The sequence below is a fragment of the Cantharellus anzutake genome, assembly GCF_015039405.1.
Source record: "Cantharellus anzutake strain C23 chromosome Unknown EI90scaffold_71, whole genome shotgun sequence".
Taxonomy (NCBI): Eukaryota; Fungi; Basidiomycota; class Agaricomycetes; order Cantharellales; family Hydnaceae; genus Cantharellus; species Cantharellus anzutake.
This window is the reverse complement of record NW_024067021.1, coordinates 146,776-167,511: the sequence shown is the minus strand read 5'-3', so window position 1 is coordinate 167,511 and position 20,736 is coordinate 146,776. Positions and strand designations below refer to the sequence as shown.

Below are 20,736 nucleotides of genomic sequence, written 5' to 3'. Positions count from 1 at the left end.
CTGGTCATCATCTCTGTGTCACTAACAGTGAGCCAAACAATCTCAAAAACAATCCCTGCATATAAACATGGCTGACCAGGAACCTTGACACCATGTAGGGGTGCATCTGGGTTCAGAAGACATGTGTAGCAGTATCCAGTATCACCCTGGTTACAAAAATGTGCCTTTTTAAAAGCAAATGCCTCAGTCCCACCCCGTTTGTGTTTCACCCAGTGTTTACACTGATGTGTGTGATGGCTTCCATCCCTTGTCCCCTTTACAAGGCAGCACAGACAGAGATCCTTCAACTGAGGAAGGATTTTCTCCAATTTTTGAGGTATTTTCTTGATCTCAAGTGCTCTCTTCTGCTGCAGTTTAGAGTTGATATCCATGGATGTTGATGTGTGCTGGAGTGAAACATGTGTGAGTGGTGGGGAAACTGGATTGACTGAATTGAAATTAGGGATAGGAGAGTGTGGAGCAGAGGAGCGTCCTTCTGTACGTTCCTCCTCATCAAAATCTGCAAGTTTTAAGTGAGATAGCCATATGAAGGATATGCAAACTTACCCCAAGGCTCTGCCCAGAATTCCAAGTCCCCATCCTCATCCTCATCCTCATTCAGATGGAGCTTGGGGAAGCAAGCAGAACATGGTGCAACCCTCCTCTCCATGGTCCTCTGCAAGTCTGAGCAAGTGACTGGATTTCCATCCATGTGATGTGATTGGAAGTACCTGAGACACTCTCCTGATGCATGCAACATGAGTCCAATGGCCTTCTTTCCACTAAATGACTCCTCAGCTTGGGGAAATGGCTTCTTTGCTGCTGAGGGGAGGAGTGTGATGCATGAAGAAAATTCGCCATCCCTGCCTATCCTTCCAGAACTCTGCATGAATTCTGTCATGGACCATGGTGCCCCTACCATGATAGCAAAGCGAATTGAAGGATAGTCAAACCCATAAAATCCTGCCTTGTTAAGACAGATGAGAGCTGTTTGTCCTTCCCTCCACTTTCTAAAACCCTCCACCCTCTGCTCTACATCCACATCTCCAATAATGTAGGGGCACTGCAGGTGACCTGCCCACAGCCTGCAATCCTCATCACTCCCAAAGAACACTACTCCCCTCTCACCCTTACCAACATTCAAAAAGCTAGCAATTACCCTGATAAATTTGATGGTCACAGTAACCCACTTCTCCTGCCACTCATCAAATTTGTAAGCTGTCCTGGGTGGTGGATGACCCACTTTGCAATCCAGAACTTGATAGCAAATGTTGTGACGTTGGGTGGGAGACCTAATGACCTGCACAGTGTCTTGGGGCCTAAACTCTGCCTTGAGTACATTCCAGAAGGCATGCATGTATTGAGGAGGTAGGGTGGCAGAGCAGAATAAGATGGGACAGTTCTGAAGCTGCATAAGCTTGGTGATGCTACAGTCATAAGCATCCCTGAATGTGGAATCTTCCACCAACCCATGAGCCTCATCATACATGATGGCACCAAGCTTCCCAGAGTTGGCCAGATCATTGAGCCACCCAATACAAGCTTGTGAGGAGAATGACTCAATCGACAGTGTGATTACCCTCTCTGTGGGATTATGATTACCTGAGTGCCATTTGCCACAAGAAATGCCAATCCCATTGAACCTCCTTTTCATATCATTGTGAAGGACCTGGTAAGGGAGCACCATCACTGCTCTAGTTTCTGGTGGCCAACTTAAGATTGCAAGTTGGAAGGGAAGAGTTTTTCCAGAGCCAGTGCCAGAGATACTAACCAAATGGGTCTGCCGCTCCAATAGCTTCTTGTATACATGATACTGGGCTGGAGAGGTGAAGGTGGCATTCCTGTCCCTTAGCATGTGTTGCAGTCTGGACAGCGAGTCACTGTCATAATCATTGCTAAGGGTGTTGGCAAGAATCTCAGTGGGTGGGGTATCATGGGCTGAAATGGAATCAGGAAGGGAGGTAGGGTTAGGGGGGGTGGGGTCAGGATGATTGGTGGAAGGATTCAAGAGTGTTTGTTCCTAGAATTATAGTGAATATAATGCTTGAATCAATGCAGAAACTGTCTCACCTGATGGTCTGGAGTTGAATCGACAGGGTCAGGATTTGGAAAGTACAGGTCCTGCATGTCATCCTCATCCTCATGTTGTTGCTGTTGCTGCTGCTGACTGCCTAGAATCTCCTGCCTAAAGACCTTGTCTGCTAACATGTCTTTAAGGGCCTGGATGAGGGAAGGGACAATCTTATTTGCCACAGAGTCATCAAATGCATTTGTGAGGAGAGTGATGAGGGTGTCAAGATCACTGGAACCAAGGTGTGAAGAATTGGCTGGGGGACTGCCACTCAATTCCCCTGTTGTGGTGGCTGGATTCAGAATCTGGTGAAGGGTGGCTACCTTTCCTTCCAGTCTGAGCCCCAGTACTTTTGCATGCCATAGACGAGCCATTGCCTGGAACAATGAAATGATCCTATCATTAATTCTCCCCACCTCTCCAGGCTCAAGTCCATAGATGGCCTCAGAAGTCATTGTTGTCCTTCCAGCCATAGCATCCATCCCAGTTGTAATGTCCTCTTCTGGATCAATAATTCCCACCATAAGATGCCTCCCAATGGCAGCAGCGAGGTGGCGATAGGTGGACACATTAAGATTCACCTTCAAATATTCAAGGGTATATTCACCCATCACCCTACTTAGGTCAGGGGTAGTTGCAGCTTTTCCATTGTGCTGATAGAAGAGGTTGTAGTGGAGAACCCTGGATGCATCAGCTCCCCAAAGATATGTTCCCAATACTTCTTCTGTTTGCCTGATGAATAGGAGGTATTTGAGAAGCAAATCACTCAATGCAGAGTGAGGGAAGCGGGGGATAAGCTTTTCCTTTCCAGAGGCTGAGTTTGTCTATGAACAATTGATTGAGAAGGTGGGTGAAACACAGAGAAACAAGCATTCTATACCTTATTATAATTGAGGATAGTGGCAAGTCCACCTGACATGGCAAAGAGGCCTCTGTGTGTGTTCTGCATGTTACGAAACAACAAGCTGAGAATCTCTGTGCCTCTAGCAGGTTGTCCACATCCCAGGTGGAGTAGGAAGAGAATGCACTCATTGAGCTTTTGTGCCTTTTCCATCCATTGTTTCACCATCACCTTATTCCACTCTACTTGCCCCTCAACTATCCTCACAACATACTGGGGATTCTGGAGTAGGTGGGCAATGGAGTGAAAGCGGTAGGACTGAAGGATTGGGGTAGAGAGGAAAGAATAGGAAGGGATCTTATTCTCCAAGTCATCAACAATTGCAGAAAAAGGGAAATGGAGATTTGTATCAATGCCACTTGTGAGGTAACTGAAGAGTGACTTGGCCTTCTCCATGACTTGACAGTATGCTTTTGGAATGTCAGCCAGAGATACATACAGGCCCTTCACTCTGATTCCCTTGTGATCAGGGTCCCAGGTAGTTGAAGGTGGGTGCCTCTCATTAAGTGCCACACTACTGCAGTATTTGTTCATGGCTTGGATGGTGTCAAAGGGGGTTGGTTCACCTTCCTGGAGCCATTGATGACAAAATTCCTTACACACTCTAATGTGGAGATATCAGATGGGGTAGCAGAAGAATTGAGAAGGGACACACTCAAAGTCTGTATTTGTATCCTCATTAGCCTTCCTCCTGATCTCCTTCACAGCCACCAGGCGCATCATGCGTACCAACCCAGACATTTTGGAAGCAATATCACCACAGGAATGGAACCCTCCCCCATTGGGGTTAAGGTTTATCAGGATCAAACCCATTCGGATGGGATCCTTTGTGGCATTGTGAGTATCACCATCATCTTGAGGGAAGAAGAGGGATACAAGCAGAGAATGGATGAGATCATCCCACACATTATCTGAGCATGACTCAGGATTGTCAAGAGCATACTGGATTTTGGATGCACACAGCCTTTGATGGGGGGTGAATGTGACTAGAATGGGAGGTGTGTTAAGGGAAAGATAGCGAAGAACAAAACAGACTAGCTTCAACACAAAGGCTTGATTCCTTTGCATAGTTGTTTCATTCTGGGGGTATGCAAATGGCCTATGATTTATATCACTATATTGGGGGACTGTTAGATTAGATGACACAGAAAGGCAATGTAGACTTGCCCCTCAGGTGTATTGATCCATCTTAAAAGTAATGGGGCCATTTCCTCCACCACCTCCCTTATCCCATTAATGTAGGCTGTGAGCTTGTCCTTAAGTGGAAGAAGTGCTGAGTTCCTTTGGCTGGGAGTCTCCACCATTCCACACAACTCCTTATAGTTTTTCCCCTTTATAATCCTGAGCCATCCATACTCCCTCAAGAAGCCATTAACATGGACAGAATCACAAGGTGCTCGGATTGTTCCATCATCCCATCCAGACTCATCATGAGCCTTGATCATGTCCAATGCTGACCTATGCTCATAACCTGGGGCCAGCATGGAATAATTTGAATCCACTGCCCAGACTTGATACACTGGCCTAGCTGAGAAGATAAGCTGCACTTGGGCTTGTAGGGTGTTCTCCTGGGCCAAAAAACCTTTGTGCACTCGTCGAATATGTCGATGGATGGTTTCATGGGAGATAGAAGCATAGCCACACCCTGGGACACCACACATGAAGCCAGGCCTGATGGGAAGTGATGCAACTGGGATTGCTTTTGATGTGGGTGGCATAACATCTTGTGGGACTTGACATTTATTAAGAATTGTGTCCAAGTTGGTAGGGACTTGGGATCTACCACCATGAGACTGGGTGATGTGGTTCTCCAGAGACTGGCGTGGTACACCACATTGACATCCTTCACACACAATGAGACGATGTGTGGGATCAATCCCAATCTGCAGGGGACAGAGTTCCTCGATGAACATAAGCTGTTGTGGAGGAAAGTGAATTTCCTCTTGATGTGGGGAAGATGGTAGATAGTCAGGATCCTCATTGTCATCTTGATCCTCAGAATCCTCAGGTTGTGGCCTAACCTCAGGAATAGAGGGAGCTAAAGTTGCAGTAGGGGTACTGGAAATGGCCACAGCATGAGGGTTAGAAGAGGGCTCTCCTTGCAGAGGCCTGGTGGGGATGAGGTTGGACTCATTCCCTCCTTTTACATGCTTGTGACGACGAAAATTGGCAGGGTCATGGTCAAAATAGTGGCATCCAGGTGTAGGGCAGTGGAAACTGCCATCCTCCTGGCGAGTTAGTTGAATGTCACCGATAGTAAGCTTGGCTTGGTGCACAATTCGCACATGAGACCTTCTTGCATTATCATCAAGAAAGTCCTGGTCACACTGTCCACATTTGCTGAAGGGCAATTCAAAATCAGATGCCACCTGGTGATGCAATGAACCTTACATTTTATCTCCCTTAATGACCCTGGCAGTGGACTTGTTGAGTGCAGGCATTGCTGAAAAGAGCTAATGTTAAACTTGATGGGAGTGAAAGTGGCAAAGGCTGTAAGGGTGTAAGAGTAAGCTAAAAATTGCCAGCACAAGTAAAAGGAGCATATCATCCCTACCAAGTTTGTTGAGCTGCCTGGGTTGTGTGGTGGAAAGCAGTTGGTGAGTAAAAAGTGCGCAGTTGGTGATGATTTGCTTCCGACACCGGAATTCTCCCTTTCTTCCCACAGCGGCTGTGAGGGCAATTCCAGCTGGAATTGCGGTTGAGTGTTTCATTCCGACAGCGTTTGTTTGCTGTCCCAGTACAATACCAACATGTTGCAGCTTCAAAGTTTCAATCCCTTGTTCTGATTACTTCATTTCCGAATCATTGTTTCTTCCGACTTTTAATACATTTCCATTTTTTCCGCGCTTACAACGGACGCAACAGCGCGGTCAAAAAAAAAACACACACAAAACTAAGTGGCAGAATTGTCAATGGGCCGGCAACCCGAATAAAAAGTTGTTGTCCAAAAAGGGGTTGACATAGTAAGTGAAGATGGAGGACGATCGACTGGACATGTTGGCATGAGGAAGAGGGACAGGAAGTTAGGCAGCTGTCGTTATGTGGGTGAACGAATCCACGAAGCAGATTTTGTGACTGATGATGCGCGAAGGTTGGGCGATCGAACTGTAATACAAAGGGATTGGTGAGGACAGACTATCTGATAGTAGTGTCATTAGCTTGGCGGTTCATCGAATATGGATTAGGATAGGGAATCGGAAGGGCAAACCAAGAAGATCGTCGGACGGTGGGTAGACGTGTCGAATCAGGAGAGGAAGCGACGGTGTGAACGAAAGATCGTTATAAGCGTGTTAAGATAGCAGTTATGAGGGTTGAAGCAATGAACGCGATGAAAAATTAGGGCTGAGATCGCGTCATGAGGGTAAAGGCAAATAATCGTCGATAAGAGCAGCTCTGACTCATATTTTGATGTGACGTTCACAGGCCCGCCTGAGGGCGTCTCTGCTAAGTAACTGAAACGGTTGGCACCACATGAAATGTTCCTCGAAGTACCGGTGGGGGGGTTGCGAGATCTCGGAGGGGGACGAGTGCGTCAGTTCGCTGCCTGGAATTATCGGGCCCTGCGAATGGCGCATACAGGGCATGTGCCTAATTGCACGTCAGAGGCTACTTAGAGCGACCCATTCAGCCGAATGGGAGGTTCAGGACCGGGCTCTGAAGAGCCCGCCTCAATGCGCGCAGGGTGTTTACAGACGGCAGGCATGCCTTTGCGTCCATTCCCGGCCTGGTGGTGTGCGGATGAGTGCGTGGGTACTCGTCATTTGAACGTGGCGATCTGAGAGGGGATTTCTCTGGGTAATTAGGTAGCTCCAAGTGTCAGCCCTCTTAAATCATCCGTGAAATTCAAAGCGGAAAAATCATCGTGCCTTAGGCCCATCCAAATAATCGCTTATTACTTGGGAATAGGATGTCAGCGTTAGGAATGTGAGGTTGTAATAACTTCAAGTGAAATACCGGTACTTAACATGTGTAAGTTCGAGGTGAGCTTTCGAATTGCCCGATGAGTTGAAAGCAAACCTAAATCCACCCAAACATCAGCAAACTCCCGAAGTTGATTGAAATGATAGAAAGCAATTTAATCACTTCTATTTACATAATCATCATCTGTGTGATGAATCACCTCAAGCTATCATAAAAATTGTACTTTCCGTAATGGATATTCGATCATAGGTGATGGTGACCGTGCACGGGCCCTATTTTCAAGGGTCTGTCGTGATGACAAGTGTGCTTTTAGTGGTGCGACAGAGCGATTCGAAAGTATCCAGAAGTCCGCTTCAAGTCATTGTCATTCATATCGGAATAGGACTCCCCTTCTGGGTTGAGCGTGCACCAACTTGTTTCCATGTGTCAGGGACCCCTTAGGCTACATCATTTCCCTCATCGCGATGCACTGGTGCCGCGGTGCCTATTGCCAGTACACAATTCCGCATTGCGGACACGGCTTTCGTCCGCTGATAACTGAACGAGCTCTGATTCTCCAATCCGTACCGAGTGTTATAAGTGCCAATCGACACCCATTGCTCCTTCCAGCACTACTGCGTCACCGTCAAACCTCCGTCGCTCATTGACTTCCGCGCATATTCATCCTGATTGACAGGAATAGTTGTGGACGGCTCGAGGTTGTGATGGACTCCTCTCGCGACGTACCGACTGTTTGGCAGTGCTGGTCTTAAACGTCCCGCAGCGTGACATAGGAGGGATCATCCTCGAGCGGTCTTAGCGAGGGCGTCATGGGCAGTGCAATCGGGATGTGGAATGTTAGAATCCTTCTCCGACTTTCCTTCATCCGAATATCCATCAGAACTCAAGGCATGGCTCACAAACCGAGAGAGCGGCCGTTTGAAGCCGTCGTGGTCGTGGCCAATGAAGGTGATTTGCCGAAAGCAAAAAGAGTTTCCACAGCAAAGATGAACTGTTGGGGAAAATCGCGCTATCGTGATGAAGTCCGGGTACGAATCTTTATGCTAATGATAGGAGGGAAGTGTTAGAGTAAGGAAAAAGACAATCTCAAGGCTTACCTCAAGGTGGTGGCCAGGAATCTCAACATCGTCATACTTTAGATGCTGCAACTCAACGAGCCGAGAGGTCGGATCCACCGGAGGGCTTCGGGGTGGAATTCATAGCCGTCGCGCCAAATTTGTAAACGCTCGGCATTTGTTTGCTCTTAGTCAGGTCCTCCTCAAAAGATTGCTAGGCCCGAAGTTGTCGGCAAGCTAGTGGAAAGGGAACTTGATATATACCTTTGTTGCTAGGGGAAGACTGGCGACAAGCCAAACTATGTTTGTTCCGCAGACATCCGGAACAAATCCGTACGCTGGACTGATTGCTGGACATGTTCTTGAGTGAGACCACCGAGGCAAAAGAATAGAAATTACTTACGTAGACACCTTCACTCGACAATGCACTGATAAATCGATAGATCAGGAAACTCGGAGGGACCTCCTGGAGCCGACATATCCCACGGAGCTTGGGGAGCCCAAAAGGTCCTTACCCCCTCTCAAAGAACCAGGAGGCACGCTCTCTTGGGCCTCTTGAGCTCTGCGGCTCCTCTCCTTCTAACGGTGCAGCGCTGGCTCTCAGACTCCAGGATTCTCAGCGTTCTTGACTCTCGCGACTCATGTAATTAAAGGAAGAAAAATCGATTTTTATATAACTCAGACATATGATCCCTTTTGAGTTCTTGCCTATAGAGGTTGATGGAATATGAGTCAGTAGTTAGGTTAGTGAGTGTTGGCAATGTACACTACAGACCAAAACATGGCACAGCAAATATGCTTACATCGTCTTGTCTTTTTGATGAAAACTCGGCAATGTCGAATAGATGATGTTCATGTATTTCTGCAAAGCATTCAGCAGAAAATTCAACTGGATTAATAACACTCTCAAGTGCACAGTGAATCTAAACAAAGTGCATATCAGCAAACTGGTGTTATGAGTAAATGGATGAAGTACCACTGATAGGGCAAGGGCAATAAGCTTGCGATGTTCATTGAGGTTCTTGAAATCATCAAGACAAGTCTCCCCCAACTGATGAGAAATAAACTGCTGTTTGAAGGTGATGAACACCTTCAGCACAGTCAAAATGATCAGGTTTTCGAATGGACCATCTTTCTGTATGTAAGAAGTCAGTTAGCCATATTGACATTGGAGCAAAATCATAACTAAGCGGTGATTTTGCCAGATGTACCTGGACTTCTCCATTAGGTCTGTGACACTTTCGATGTGCTCTGAGTCATCCATCGCTGAAAAGTTATAGTATTCATTAACAGCTTGAACAGCAGCATTCCGGAATCTATTTCGGAAGTTGGACACAATTTTCACAAGGTGTATGAGGGGTTGAAACAGAGGATATTTACGACTTTATATACAACTAATTCAACATACTGTAGTAATCATCAGGGGCTCAACCATGAACTGGTCACTTTGCAGGTTCAGATTTTGGGCAGATCTTGCAAGAGCTTCTTGTGCAAAGCGTTGGTGAATCAACACATCTTCTGTTGGAAGTCAAGCTTGAATCTTGTATTTATGGTTATTTAGATCAGGTTAATAGACTGAGCGGTCTACTTCCATAATCTCCCCTTGCTGGCATAACCTTGTTTTCAACAGGTTATGAGCCCAGCCAGCTCATTGAAGTATCAGTGAAACTCCACTTGACCCTTGCGGCACCTTAGCTGATTTCTAATTGGCTATCCGGAAGTCCTCTGGCTGAGGCACCTCTCACATCCATGAAGTAGGCAACCCCATTAGAGCCCTCAGATGAGGCACACCCCCTATGAGAGCCCTCAGATGAGGCACACACACAATTGAGAGTCCTTGGATGAGGCAGGTACCCAGAAAGCCCTCGGACGAGGCATGCAACATTCTTAGGGTCCTTGGATTAGGAACCCATCCCCCAAGCCCTCAGTGGAGGCACTTTCACTGTCACTGTCACTGTCACCATCACTATCGCTATCACTGTTGCCATTGGTTTTTTCCCAATATTGTCAGATCTTCCCCGGATCAGAGGGTGATATCTGCTTGCTCACATATAATAGTCCCTTTCACTGCTACCCATCATTCCCCCTTCCCTCACCTTGCCTACAGTTACATTTGACAAAGTTGATGATATAATAACTACCCCGGTTGGGCCATGTACATGGAGGCCCACTTGACCAAGCAAGATTTGTGGGATATCGTATCTGGGCACAGTCAGAAGCCAACTGGTAGTCCAAATTCGAGGACTGTTCTGGCTTGGGAGAAGAAGCACCACTTAGCTGTGGCAGAAATCCTTCTAAATGTGTCCACCAAATATATGGTGCACTGTGATAATGTGGACACACCAGGGACGTGGAACAAGCTCAAGTTAATGTTCCAGTCTGAAGGCCGTAGCATTATCTCTTCTCTCCATTGTCAATTTAACTCTATGATATACAAACCCGATTTGACAATGTGCCAATGGATCACAAAGGTCAAAGATTTGGCCCGATGTTTAGCAACAATTGGTTCACCCATGATCCCTGTCAATGTCATCAATACCCTGACCCGTCAACTCCCTGAGGCTTATGCCCCACTCATTGTTCATTTTGACACTGAACTTCAAGGCTCTGGTCCAACATCAAATTCCGATCCCGTTCAATATGTCATCATGTGACTCCTGAATGAGGAAACCAGACAGACAGAATATCAGACATGGGATGGGCCAGCTGCATTTGTTGCTTGCACAAAGGAACCACAGAAGGGTGCTGCAAACTGTTTCAACTGTGGCAAGCCAGGTCATTTCAAGATGGATTGTAACCTGAGCCCCCATGAAGTTTGTCTCCAAGGTGAGTGCTAGAACAGGCCAATTGGGCAGCTGGAGAGGAAGCAGCTTTGGCTGGTAATTCAGAACCCAAGTCGAGTTCAAAGGTTGAAATGCTCTAATTGTTTTTCCACTTCATTTTGTCATTGTTACATGTTTCTTCGCTTGAGAGGGTGTGTTGGAAGTCAAGCTCAAATCTCGTATTTACAGTTATTTACATCAGGTTAATAGACTGAGCGGTCTACTTCCATAATCTCCCCTCGCTGGCATAACCTTGTTTTCAACATCTTCACTATGTGCTCCATTCAGGCTATTCTCCCCAAGAGTCCAGGTGTTAGAACTGGGCAAGGGCAGACGATTCCAGAGGGGAACCGGAGACTTAGCAAGGAGGGACCTTGGCCTCAGCGACTCAAGCGGAGCGCTGTGCCATTGCTGTTTGTCCATTTGGTCCTTAATTTCATAGGTGGCAAGCAGGAAGTCTCTAGGGGGCATTTCAGGTCGATTTTAGATTAAGGGCCTAAAACAACTATGTACAAGCGCTGGTATATAATGGAGAGGGCGAAAGCACAAGGGAAACAAAGGGGGTCTGAATCGGAATGAAGGTGTCCGAACGGGAACAAAGGGATGATGGAAGCAGAGCAGTACCGAAGGTCATAGGTCAGAACCTGTGGTACATCCAAAAGGAGATAGGGAGGGCGAAGCCCAGAGGGGCAGGAGGATGAGGGGAAGTGGGGATGATGACTAACTGGCTAGAATGGAGAGAAGCAGCAGTCCAAATAAGGATGAGGGGGAAACATGAAAGATACATTACAGACAGTGAAAGTGCTGAGTATGATCCCTGGAGCTTGGGGGTTATGGAGCTTGTAGAGGTTATGGAGGCAGGGTTGAAAGTCCGAGGAATATTGGCAATGGTGTTTACATAGTATGAGGTCACCAATGCAATGGACTTAAGCTGAGGTGGAGTCAAAGTCCGAGGTTGGAACTATGATGGAATCTCGGAGTGAAGGTACAAGCAGTGTCCGAGTACAGGGTACAGGACAGTGGTGGAAGGTCGTAACTTGGCGGAGGTTCAGCAGGAGAGGGTCAGAGGGAAGAGAGAGAAGAGAGGAGCAGGGTGAGGAGTGGAGGAGAGGAAAGGTGTCAGGTCCGAAGGTGAGTATCGGAGCAGACGGGAGAGGGGTAGGAGAGTGACGGAAGGGTGGAGGTGTTGTGAGGAGTAGGCCAAAACCATTCTTTTTGGCGTCATTACCACTTGTGATACCCAGGGACACGATGCTACACTAGAGCTGACCTATTTTAGAAGTTTGACATCATACATTGAAATCGTGAACTTGGCTGCAAGCAGAGGAGTAGGAGGAGGGTGGCAAGAGGAGTGGTGTTCGGTCCGAGGTGAGTATCGGAGCGGACGAGGATAAGGTAGGAGAAGGACAGAAGGGTGGAGGTGGCATAAGGGGTGAGGGGAGGTGTGGTGTCAGGTCTGAAGGTGAATATCGGAATGGACAGCGGTAGGGTAGGACTCTGGAGGTGGCGAAGATGGGGGTTCCGGGAGTTGGTTTGGGATCAGGTATGTATGGATATGACACCAGGGATTCAAGCTGAAGGAACACTGGGCATGAATAATTGAGGACTGTATCAGGGCACACACCCTGACTAGCTGTCAGAGACCAGATTTAAGACGAAGGAATGTCTCCGTAACGGAGGGCTTTGGCCTCAGCGACTTCTGCCAGGAGCGCTGTGCCTAGTGACACGTCCGTGCCCTAACTTACGGACTGGCGCTTAGAACCTAGTGGGGGTAACTCTAGTTGATTTATCTGCTGGGGCGTAACCTATGTACAAGTAGTGTATATATATGGTTACAGCGGAGATGGTTCCGCAATTGGCGGAGCCGGACGGAGCGGAGCTAACGGGGTTAAGACATTAGCCGACTGAATATTACCGACGAGTCGGTTCGCAGGGTTAGCGGAAAGGCAGGCGTTAACCCAGAAACGGAAAGGAGGGATAGGCCCGAAGGTGGACTCTGCAGGGCAGGCGAGTGTATTGCCCAGCGGAGGTGGGAGTGCGCTAGCGGACGTCGGAGCTGTCCGGAAGTCTTCAGGGCTCCGTACTTAGGGAGGCGTAGGTAATAAATTGAAATGAGGGGGTGGTGACCATCGAGGGGTACCGAGAGGTTTGCGGAATACGGGGGCTCCGAGGTTGGTGAGGGGGGAGCGGAGTTAGAACAGAGGGGTCGGAGAGCCCGGAAGTCGATGGCCGGGAATGGATATGACACTAGCCTGGACCTGGACCCGCATGCATGCTCTGCCCCGCATGCTCTGTGCGCTGCATGCTGCATGCGCCGCATACTCTGGGCCCGGTTCCCACTTCTCATGTGACTTCTGGGTATCCCTGGAAGTTTTCGCCATATTGGGCCACTGTGGGAAAGTGAGAAGTTAACCTTCTTCTCACTTTCTTACCCACAGTAGGCAAGTGTATCTTACTTGCCTTCTATCTTATACCACTTCCTCACCCACAGCAGTTATGCCCTGAGATGGGCTGTGTTTACAGGGTAGGCTGTGGGCCATAGAGAGGGGTCATGGGGACCTGGGGTCTGTCCCCTGACAGCAGAAGAAGGTTTCAACCTTCGCCCCTGCCCACCTAGGATGTCCCACATGGGCTGCCAGAGCCTGGACTGAGTTGGAGCTGGGCATGGGCCGAGCCTGCGATTTTTGAGTGGCAGCTGTGCCACATCATCATTTCCCCCGGACCATTACACACTCATTACCTGTGACACAACCACACCCACATTCCCTATCCTGGGCCCTTGCAACGCTGTCCCACAGATTGTGCTCCGATCTGTGAGGTTGAGTTGAGGGTCATTGTAAGGGATTAACCTTACTTCACTATAATTCTGATTATAGTGATATTTATATTATGTTGCATCGCTATAATTCCCATTATAGTGATGTGGTTATTTCTTTATTTATTTGTGCCGAGATATGTAATTTACATATATATACCTCAGAGTAGTTGTAAAGGCCCAGTAGCCTTTACCTCTACCCCGTTGAATATACAGCTCATCAAGCTTATGTTTAGACAGACCTACTGAGGCCTGAGGCGAATGGGGGAACAGAACGTTACTGTCCCCAAAATAGTAAGCAACCTTTCAGTCATCCCACTGCTACCTGAACACCTCACTGAATGCACTAAGGAGACATAGCTGCCCAACTGCTGCCAAGGTACTGGCTGAAAGGCACTCTGGACACAGGGTCACCCACCCACTGCCAGCTTCGTAACCGCAGATGCAAGAACGATGACCTGCTAGAGACCACCCACCTGGCCCCCCAAGTTCCCTCACTGCTACCTGGACACCTGGCTGAATGCATGCAGGGACAAGGTTGCCCTATTGCTATAACTGCGCTGACGAACTGGCCAAGGAGCATAGGGAACAAGGTTGCCTGAATGTGGCCAACCATGTAGCCACAGATGCCCAAGATAACCTGGATGAGACCACCTGCTCCCACTTTCACCTGTGACTGAGTCACGGGCACATGCAAGCGCCTTTTTGGATTCACAATGGAGGATGAGCATGAGAGGGAATGGATGCCGCTGGAGAGGGTGCCCAGGATCCCTACTATGGCTGCTTAGGCATGCAGCATAGAGGGAGGGTTGTGTATCCCAGCCACATCACAGACCTGCTATGGCTCACGGACCCGACTCCCTGCAGTGCTGGGCACACAGGAGAGAGTTTAACATTTGGATTTCGATGGAGGATGGATATGAGAGGTGATGGATAAGAGCTGACCAAGGAGCCCAAGGTCCCCTGCTGTGGCCACTTAGGCATGTGGCACAGAGGGAGGGTGGCACTCAGCCCGCATCATAGCAACCCTGCTGTCCATGCACCCGGACTCCCCAAGGTGCAAGATGCACTTGGAGGAGAGTTGTTTTTTAAACATGACCCCACATGGCCCGGTCCTAGGCCTGACTAACATTACTGCATACCCGCTACCCACCCCGAAATTTTTTTCCTTTCCACATCTTCCCCATCTACCCCTGAAGAGGGGCCCAGCATCCTAGGCAACAGACCACCACACACAGAGGAGGGAGGAGGGGGAGTTTTTTGAGGTTTAGCCACTTTGGGGCGAAGTGGCATTAGAGGGAGGGTGGGGAGTGGGGTGTAGACCCTGCTGGATCCCCTGGGACTCTCCCACTATCGCTGCTACCTTGGCACTACCACACCCCCAACCCCACATACCGGGAGGAGTGCAGCCCAGAGGTCAGAGTGCAGGCATGCAGACAATGGCCCAGAGGTCAAGTGCTGCACCACCACCCTCCATACCCGAAGTGGGCACAGCCCTGAGGCTGGATGCGATCATGGAGACGACATGACTGCAGCCAGGGGGCATCGTGGGATGACTGTCATATCCATACCAACTCTGCCTCACCTCCGCTCCACTCTGCCACCACTCCGGTCCACCTCCGGTCCATCCTCCCCTTGCACCTCCACTATACCCTCCAGTTCACCTCTGGTTCACCTCTGCCTCTGATCTCTGGTACCTTCTCTGGTACCTCTTATCCTCATCCTACATGTTTATTAATATTTCTATCTACCCAATATTACTACGGACCTCCTAGGGCCTCCACCCACTCCACAAAGGTTTTCCCACTCTCTAGTAGCTGTTGCTAATTCCACCCTTCACCTACCCACTCCACAATGCTCGATAAGGCGATTCTCTCACAAGCTCACTGACCTGGCAAGTGTCATATCCATACAATCCCGACCTCCGCTCTGGGCTCCCGGAACTCCGAACTCCGACTTCCGGAGCCCTACTTCCCTTCCGTCACCTTCTCCTTGCCGACTCCCAAGAGGTTATCCCACCTCCGGCTCGGACACCACCTTCGGTCCGACTCCGGAACATTCCGGGTCCGACCCCAACCTCGACACCTTCCAGACGAGTATGCAAAACCTATGCTCCCGACTCCGGACCTCCGCTCTGGTATCCCGTTCACGTCTCGTCTCCGGAACCTCCGGTCTTAGTTCCGACCTCGGACTTTGACCCCACCTCCGCTTATACCCATTGTATTGGTTAGCTCATTCCATTTAATTACCTTTGCCAATATTCCGGAGTTTAACCTCCGAGTTCGGACTTTCCGGACTTACTCCGGACCTTGCAACTATTGCATTGTCCATTTCAATTCCGCTATTCTCCCTCATTCCTATTTGGGCTGCTGCTTCCTTTCTATTCAGTCAGCTAGCCATTCCCGACTCCCATCCTCCTTCCTTCCTTCTTGGGTCTTGGCCCTTCATTCCTCCTTTGGGAAACACCATTGAGTCAAACACTTGACCCTCGGTGTTGTTCCTCTTTCCATCTCCCTTTGTCTTCTTTTGTCCTACCCTTGTTCCTTTTGATTCCGGACCCCTCCTTATATACAATGTACCTAGTAACTTGTAACCTCAGTCCGAAATCGACTTGAATTCCCCCAAGAGACTTTCCCTCTGCTAGATCCGAAATTAGGGACCCCCAGGACAACCAGCAATGGCACAGCGCTCCACCTGAGTCGCTGAGGCCGAGGTCCTTCCATGCTAAGTCTCCGATTCCATTCCGGAGTCGTCCGAGTCCACCGATTCTAACAGCAAGTGGGTAAGTCCCCCTTGGGTTTTCCCCTTTGTTCCCATTTGTCTTCTATTATGTATATAAGTCCTGTACTGTAGTTGATGGCACCTCAGTGCAAAATCGACGACTGGACTCCCCCCAGAGTTCGTGCCCTCTTGTTCTGAAGTTAAGGACCAGACTCCTAAAGTGTTACCAAACGTAGGCACAGCACTCCTCTCTGAGTCGCTGAGGCCATGGTCCTTCCGCCTGTTCTCTACCTCCAGCCTCCTTCCAGGGAAAGGTCCAGGAACACTGCCCTCCTCACCATGTATCTGACAGTATTTTGCATTGATTACATTCTTTTAAAACACTGACTATGTCTAGAGTAATTCGTACATGTTCACAGACTTGTGGCTTGGTTATAGATGCGACGCTGAGAGCAGGCACCAGTTTTGTTCGTCCTGTTTCAAATAGACGTGCTGGAGCTGAGTCTCCTAGTCTTACTTCTCGAACTGTTCCATCTACCACTAGCTCATGATCCTCATCCGAAAGACGTTCACGTTCATGTTCCTTACGTTCATGACCTAGACATTCACGTTCCTGCTCTCGAGTTACAAATCATTCTTTTATAGGTTCCAATTTTGATCATGTTGTTGCCAGTAGCATGCACAACTCAGCCGTTTTTGTTGAGGCTGTTAATGAAGATGGGCTGGTTCCTCATGAACCCGTTCCTCTTGTTGACCTCAACCTCCCTATCCCACCAATTCCTAATCTTGTTGGAGACGACGATGAAGTTGAGCAAGTCCCTGTTCCGGTACTCACCCAGTTAGCACAGGCGATAACCAGCCTTGCTCGCTCCACCGCCCATCCCACTCCAATCCCTGCTCCCAGAAACGCTCTTGTACAATGTCCGAGAACCCAACCAGTTTGATGTGGTTGATCCTTGCAAACTCCACACCTTCTTGGTCCAGTGTGAGTTGAACTTTCAGGACTGCCCCCTGGCTTTTGTGAGTGACCGGTTGAAGATTATCTACACGCAGTCATTCCTGATGGGGATGGCACTTGATCGCTTCAAACCAGATCTTCTGGAAGGGCTGCCTGAGGGCGCTTGACCTTTGTGGATGGATAATTTTCAGGAATTCATTTTAGAGCTTAAGGAGAACTTCAGTCCCCATGATCCAATGGGCGATGCTGAAGACGAGATCCTCCAGTTGAGTATGAAAGACATCACATCAATAGGTACTGTTAGAACGTGGCGGATTCGGATGACTCCAGAATGGAATCGGAGACTTAGCGTGGAAGGACCTCGGCCTCAGCGACTCAGGCAGAGCGCTGTGCCATTGCTGGTTGTCCTAGGGGTCCCTAATTTCGGATCTAGCAGAGGGAAAGTCTCTTGGGGGAATTCATGTCGATTTCGGACTGAGGTTACAAGTTACTAGGTACATTGTATATAAAGAGGGGTCCGGAATCAAAAGGAACAAGGGTAGGACAAAAGGAGACAAAGGGAGATGGAAAGAGGAACAACACCGAGGGTCAAGATGGTGTTTCCCAAAGGAGGAGTGAAGGGCCAAGGCCCAAGGAGGAAGGAAAGAGGTTGGGAGTGGGGAATGGCTAGCTGACTGAATAGAAAGGAAGCAGCAGCCCAAATAGGAATGAGGGAGAATAGCGGGATTGAATGGAGCAATGCAATAGTTGCAAGGTCCAACATAAGTCCGGAAAGTCCGAACTCGGAAGTTAAACTCCGGAATATTGGCAAACATAATTAAATGGAATGAGCTAACCAATACAATGGGTATAAGCGGAGGTGGGGTCAAAGTCCGAGGTCGGAACTAAGACCGGAGGTTCCGGAGACAGAGACGTGAATGGGATTTCAGAGCGGAGGCCCGGAGTCGGGAGCATAGGTTTTGCATACTCGTCTGGAAGGTGTCGAGGTTGGGGTCGGACCCGGAATGTTCCGGAGTCGGACCGAAGGTGGTGTCCGAGCTGGAGGTGGGATAACCTCTTGGGAGTCGGCAAGGAGAAGGTGACGGAAGGGAAGTAGGGCTCCAGAAGTCGGAGTTCGGAGTTCCAGGAGCCCGGAGCGGAGGTCAGGATTGTATGGATATGACAGGTACATTGTCGAGTTTAATCGATATGCTATGCAGTTGCATGGTTATGGTGAGCCTGCACTTCGTTGGTTCTTTTACGACAGACTGCCAGAGCGTCTCAAGGACGATTTCTCACATGTTGCTGAGCCTACTTCACTTTCTGCCCTCTGAAACCTCGTGCAGACATTTGACCCGCGATATTGGACATGTAAGGCTGAAGCTGGACGACATGTTAGACCTCTGCCCTCCTTTGCCACTACCTTTGACAAGGCTGCTGCCTCCCAAACAGCAAGTACTTCCTTCCACCCTTCTTCTACTCCTTCTCCACTGTGGTTGCGAAGCCTCCTAAAGACCAAAGTCTGAAGGATGCCCCACAGCCAAACCGGACCTCTCTTCAAAACTCGGTGAAAATGGCAAGCTAATGCCAGAAGAGCGTAAGTGCCATTTTGATGGGAATTGTCAGAGACCAGATCGAGATGAAGGAATGTCTCCATGGTGGAGGGCTTCGGCCTCAGCGACTTATGCCAAACTGGCAACCAGAACTAAAGGGGGTAAACTCTAGTCGATTTTATTACTTGTCAAAAACCCGTTCGGTTATGGAAGAGGGGGTAAATGCGTGAGTCCGAATGCAGGTGGGGCTCAACTAGAGGGGGGTCCAAGGACTCCGGTAGTGAACCGAAGCTTCTCAGGGAGCCCGGTTCTGCTGGATGGTACAAGAGGCTCTAAGAAGGACGCAGCCTCAGCGACTCGGAGGGAGCGCTGTGCCTCCGTTACGTCTCAGTTAGTCCTTGTATTTCTTATGTCTGAGGTGTCTTGTAGAACAGGGACAGGATTCACTCAGAGGGACTTTGGGTGGCATTTTTAGTCGAGATTAGAACTGAGGAACTACAGGTTCTAATCTACGTGTATTTATTGAAGGAGGATGGGGAGGACTTTAGTCAAAGCCCGAAATGACAAAATGGGGATAAACACCGAAAGGTACCGAATGATACCGAGAGGTACCGAAAGGGTCCGAACGATATCTAAAACGGGGAACCGAGGTGTCAGGCCAAGGAGGGCGGAGTTGGAGGCCGGAAAATGAATGGGGAAGACAAATGGATAAAGGGGGTTAGCCGACTGAATGGTAGTAAGAAGGTAGTCATGCTAAGAATGGGAGATGACTAATAAGTGATAACGTGAGGGAGATCACCGAAGGATGTGGGTAGCTCCGAAAGCGGAGTTGCGTATCCGAAGGATGTTGGGTGACTCAAATAAATGAAATGGGTGGAGGAAGGGTTTAAGGGCATGTCACGGGATGTCGGAGGTCCGTCAGGATATCGGAGCAAATCTGGGATCTCCAAATGTTCCGACTCGGGACCGAGGTTCCGGGATGGGAGTGGCCAAGGTTCAGTGTGCCGCAACCAGACCGGAGCTGAGAAAGTCAGGAGGGAAGGTGACTTGGAGAGTGGGGAGGCAAGGTGTAGGGGATGGTGAAGTTGTTAGGAAGGTGTGATGTGGTGGGAGTGCGCAGGGTCGGGATTCCGGGATATGACATTACTGAGGTGTAACCTATGTACAAGTTGAGTATATATAGTTACAACGAGGGTGGGCCTGTAAATGGTGGGGCCGAGTGGAGTGGAGCTAATGGAGTTAAACATTAGCCGATTGAATATTACCGACAAGTTGGGTTACGGGGTTAGCGGATTGGTAGGCAATAACCCAGAAATGGAAAGGAGGGATAGGCCCAAAGGTGGGCTTGCAGGGCGCCCAGTGGAGGCGGGAGTGTGCTAGCGGACATTGGAGCTGTCCGGAAGCCTTTGGGGCTCTGTACTTAGGGAGGCATAGGTAATAAATTGAAAAGAGGGGGTGGTGACCATCGAGGGATACCAAGAATACGGGAGCTCTGAGGTTAGTGAAGAAGGAGCGGAGGTAGTCCAGAGAGATCGGAGGTAGTGGAAGTTGATGGCTGTGGATGGATATGACAGGAATCTCTGTATGTTTTGTGGCTTGTCTGGCCATATGGTCAAGGACTGCCCGAAATCATCCTCTCGTGCTTCCAAGGCACGAATTGCCCAAACTGTGCACTCTATGGCTCCTCCTGTAGAGCCACAAAATTAGTTCGCGACTCTGTGGACTCAGCATGAACCTGGGGTTACATTACTCCCTCACATGCTATCAAAGAGGTTTGCTTAAGTGCCGCCTCAATTTCCAAAACATCCACCCTCATCATTCCCGTTTCTTTTGCTCCTTTCTCTTCTTCTCTTGTCTGAAAATGGTCTATTTTCTCCTCCTCCTTCTCTCCCTTCTGTTGTTGATTCAGGAAAACTGTTTTCTCCAAATTGTCTACCTCCTTCATCTTCTGTTGCTCCAAT

At 49.0% G+C, this 20,736-nt stretch overlaps 3 protein-coding genes across 3 annotated transcripts; 1 reads left to right on the top strand and 2 right to left on the bottom strand.

Moving 5' to 3' along the window:
* Positions 1 to 508: 508 nt before the first annotated feature.
* Positions 509 to 1,834, bottom strand: EI90DRAFT_2936997 (P-loop containing nucleoside triphosphate hydrolase protein; the record flags this gene model as incomplete). The annotated part of the gene is made up of 1 exon (XM_039055174.1): positions 509 to 1,834. One exon carries the CDS (start codon positions 1,832 to 1,834, stop codon positions 509 to 511), a length of 1,326 nt encoding a protein of 441 aa, XP_038910883.1.
* A 5,817-nt stretch (positions 1,835 to 7,651) lies between these two features.
* Positions 7,652 to 9,191, bottom strand: EI90DRAFT_3020069 (uncharacterized protein; the record flags this gene model as incomplete). Its single annotated transcript, XM_039057468.1, has 5 exons — positions 7,652 to 7,915; positions 7,970 to 8,014; positions 8,331 to 8,355; positions 8,731 to 8,850; positions 9,139 to 9,191. 5 exons carry the CDS (start codon positions 9,189 to 9,191, stop codon positions 7,652 to 7,654), a joined length of 507 nt encoding a protein of 168 aa, XP_038910882.1.
* Positions 9,192 to 16,962: 7,771 nt separating this feature from the next.
* EI90DRAFT_3130962 (uncharacterized protein) lies at positions 16,963 to 17,410 on the top strand (the record flags this gene model as incomplete). The annotated part of the gene is made up of 2 exons (XM_039064353.1): positions 16,963 to 17,199; positions 17,270 to 17,410. The coding sequence occupies 2 exons, from the start codon at positions 16,963 to 16,965 to the stop codon at positions 17,408 to 17,410; spliced, it is 378 nt and encodes a 125-aa protein (XP_038910881.1).
* Positions 17,411 to 20,736: the final 3,326 nt, after the last annotated feature.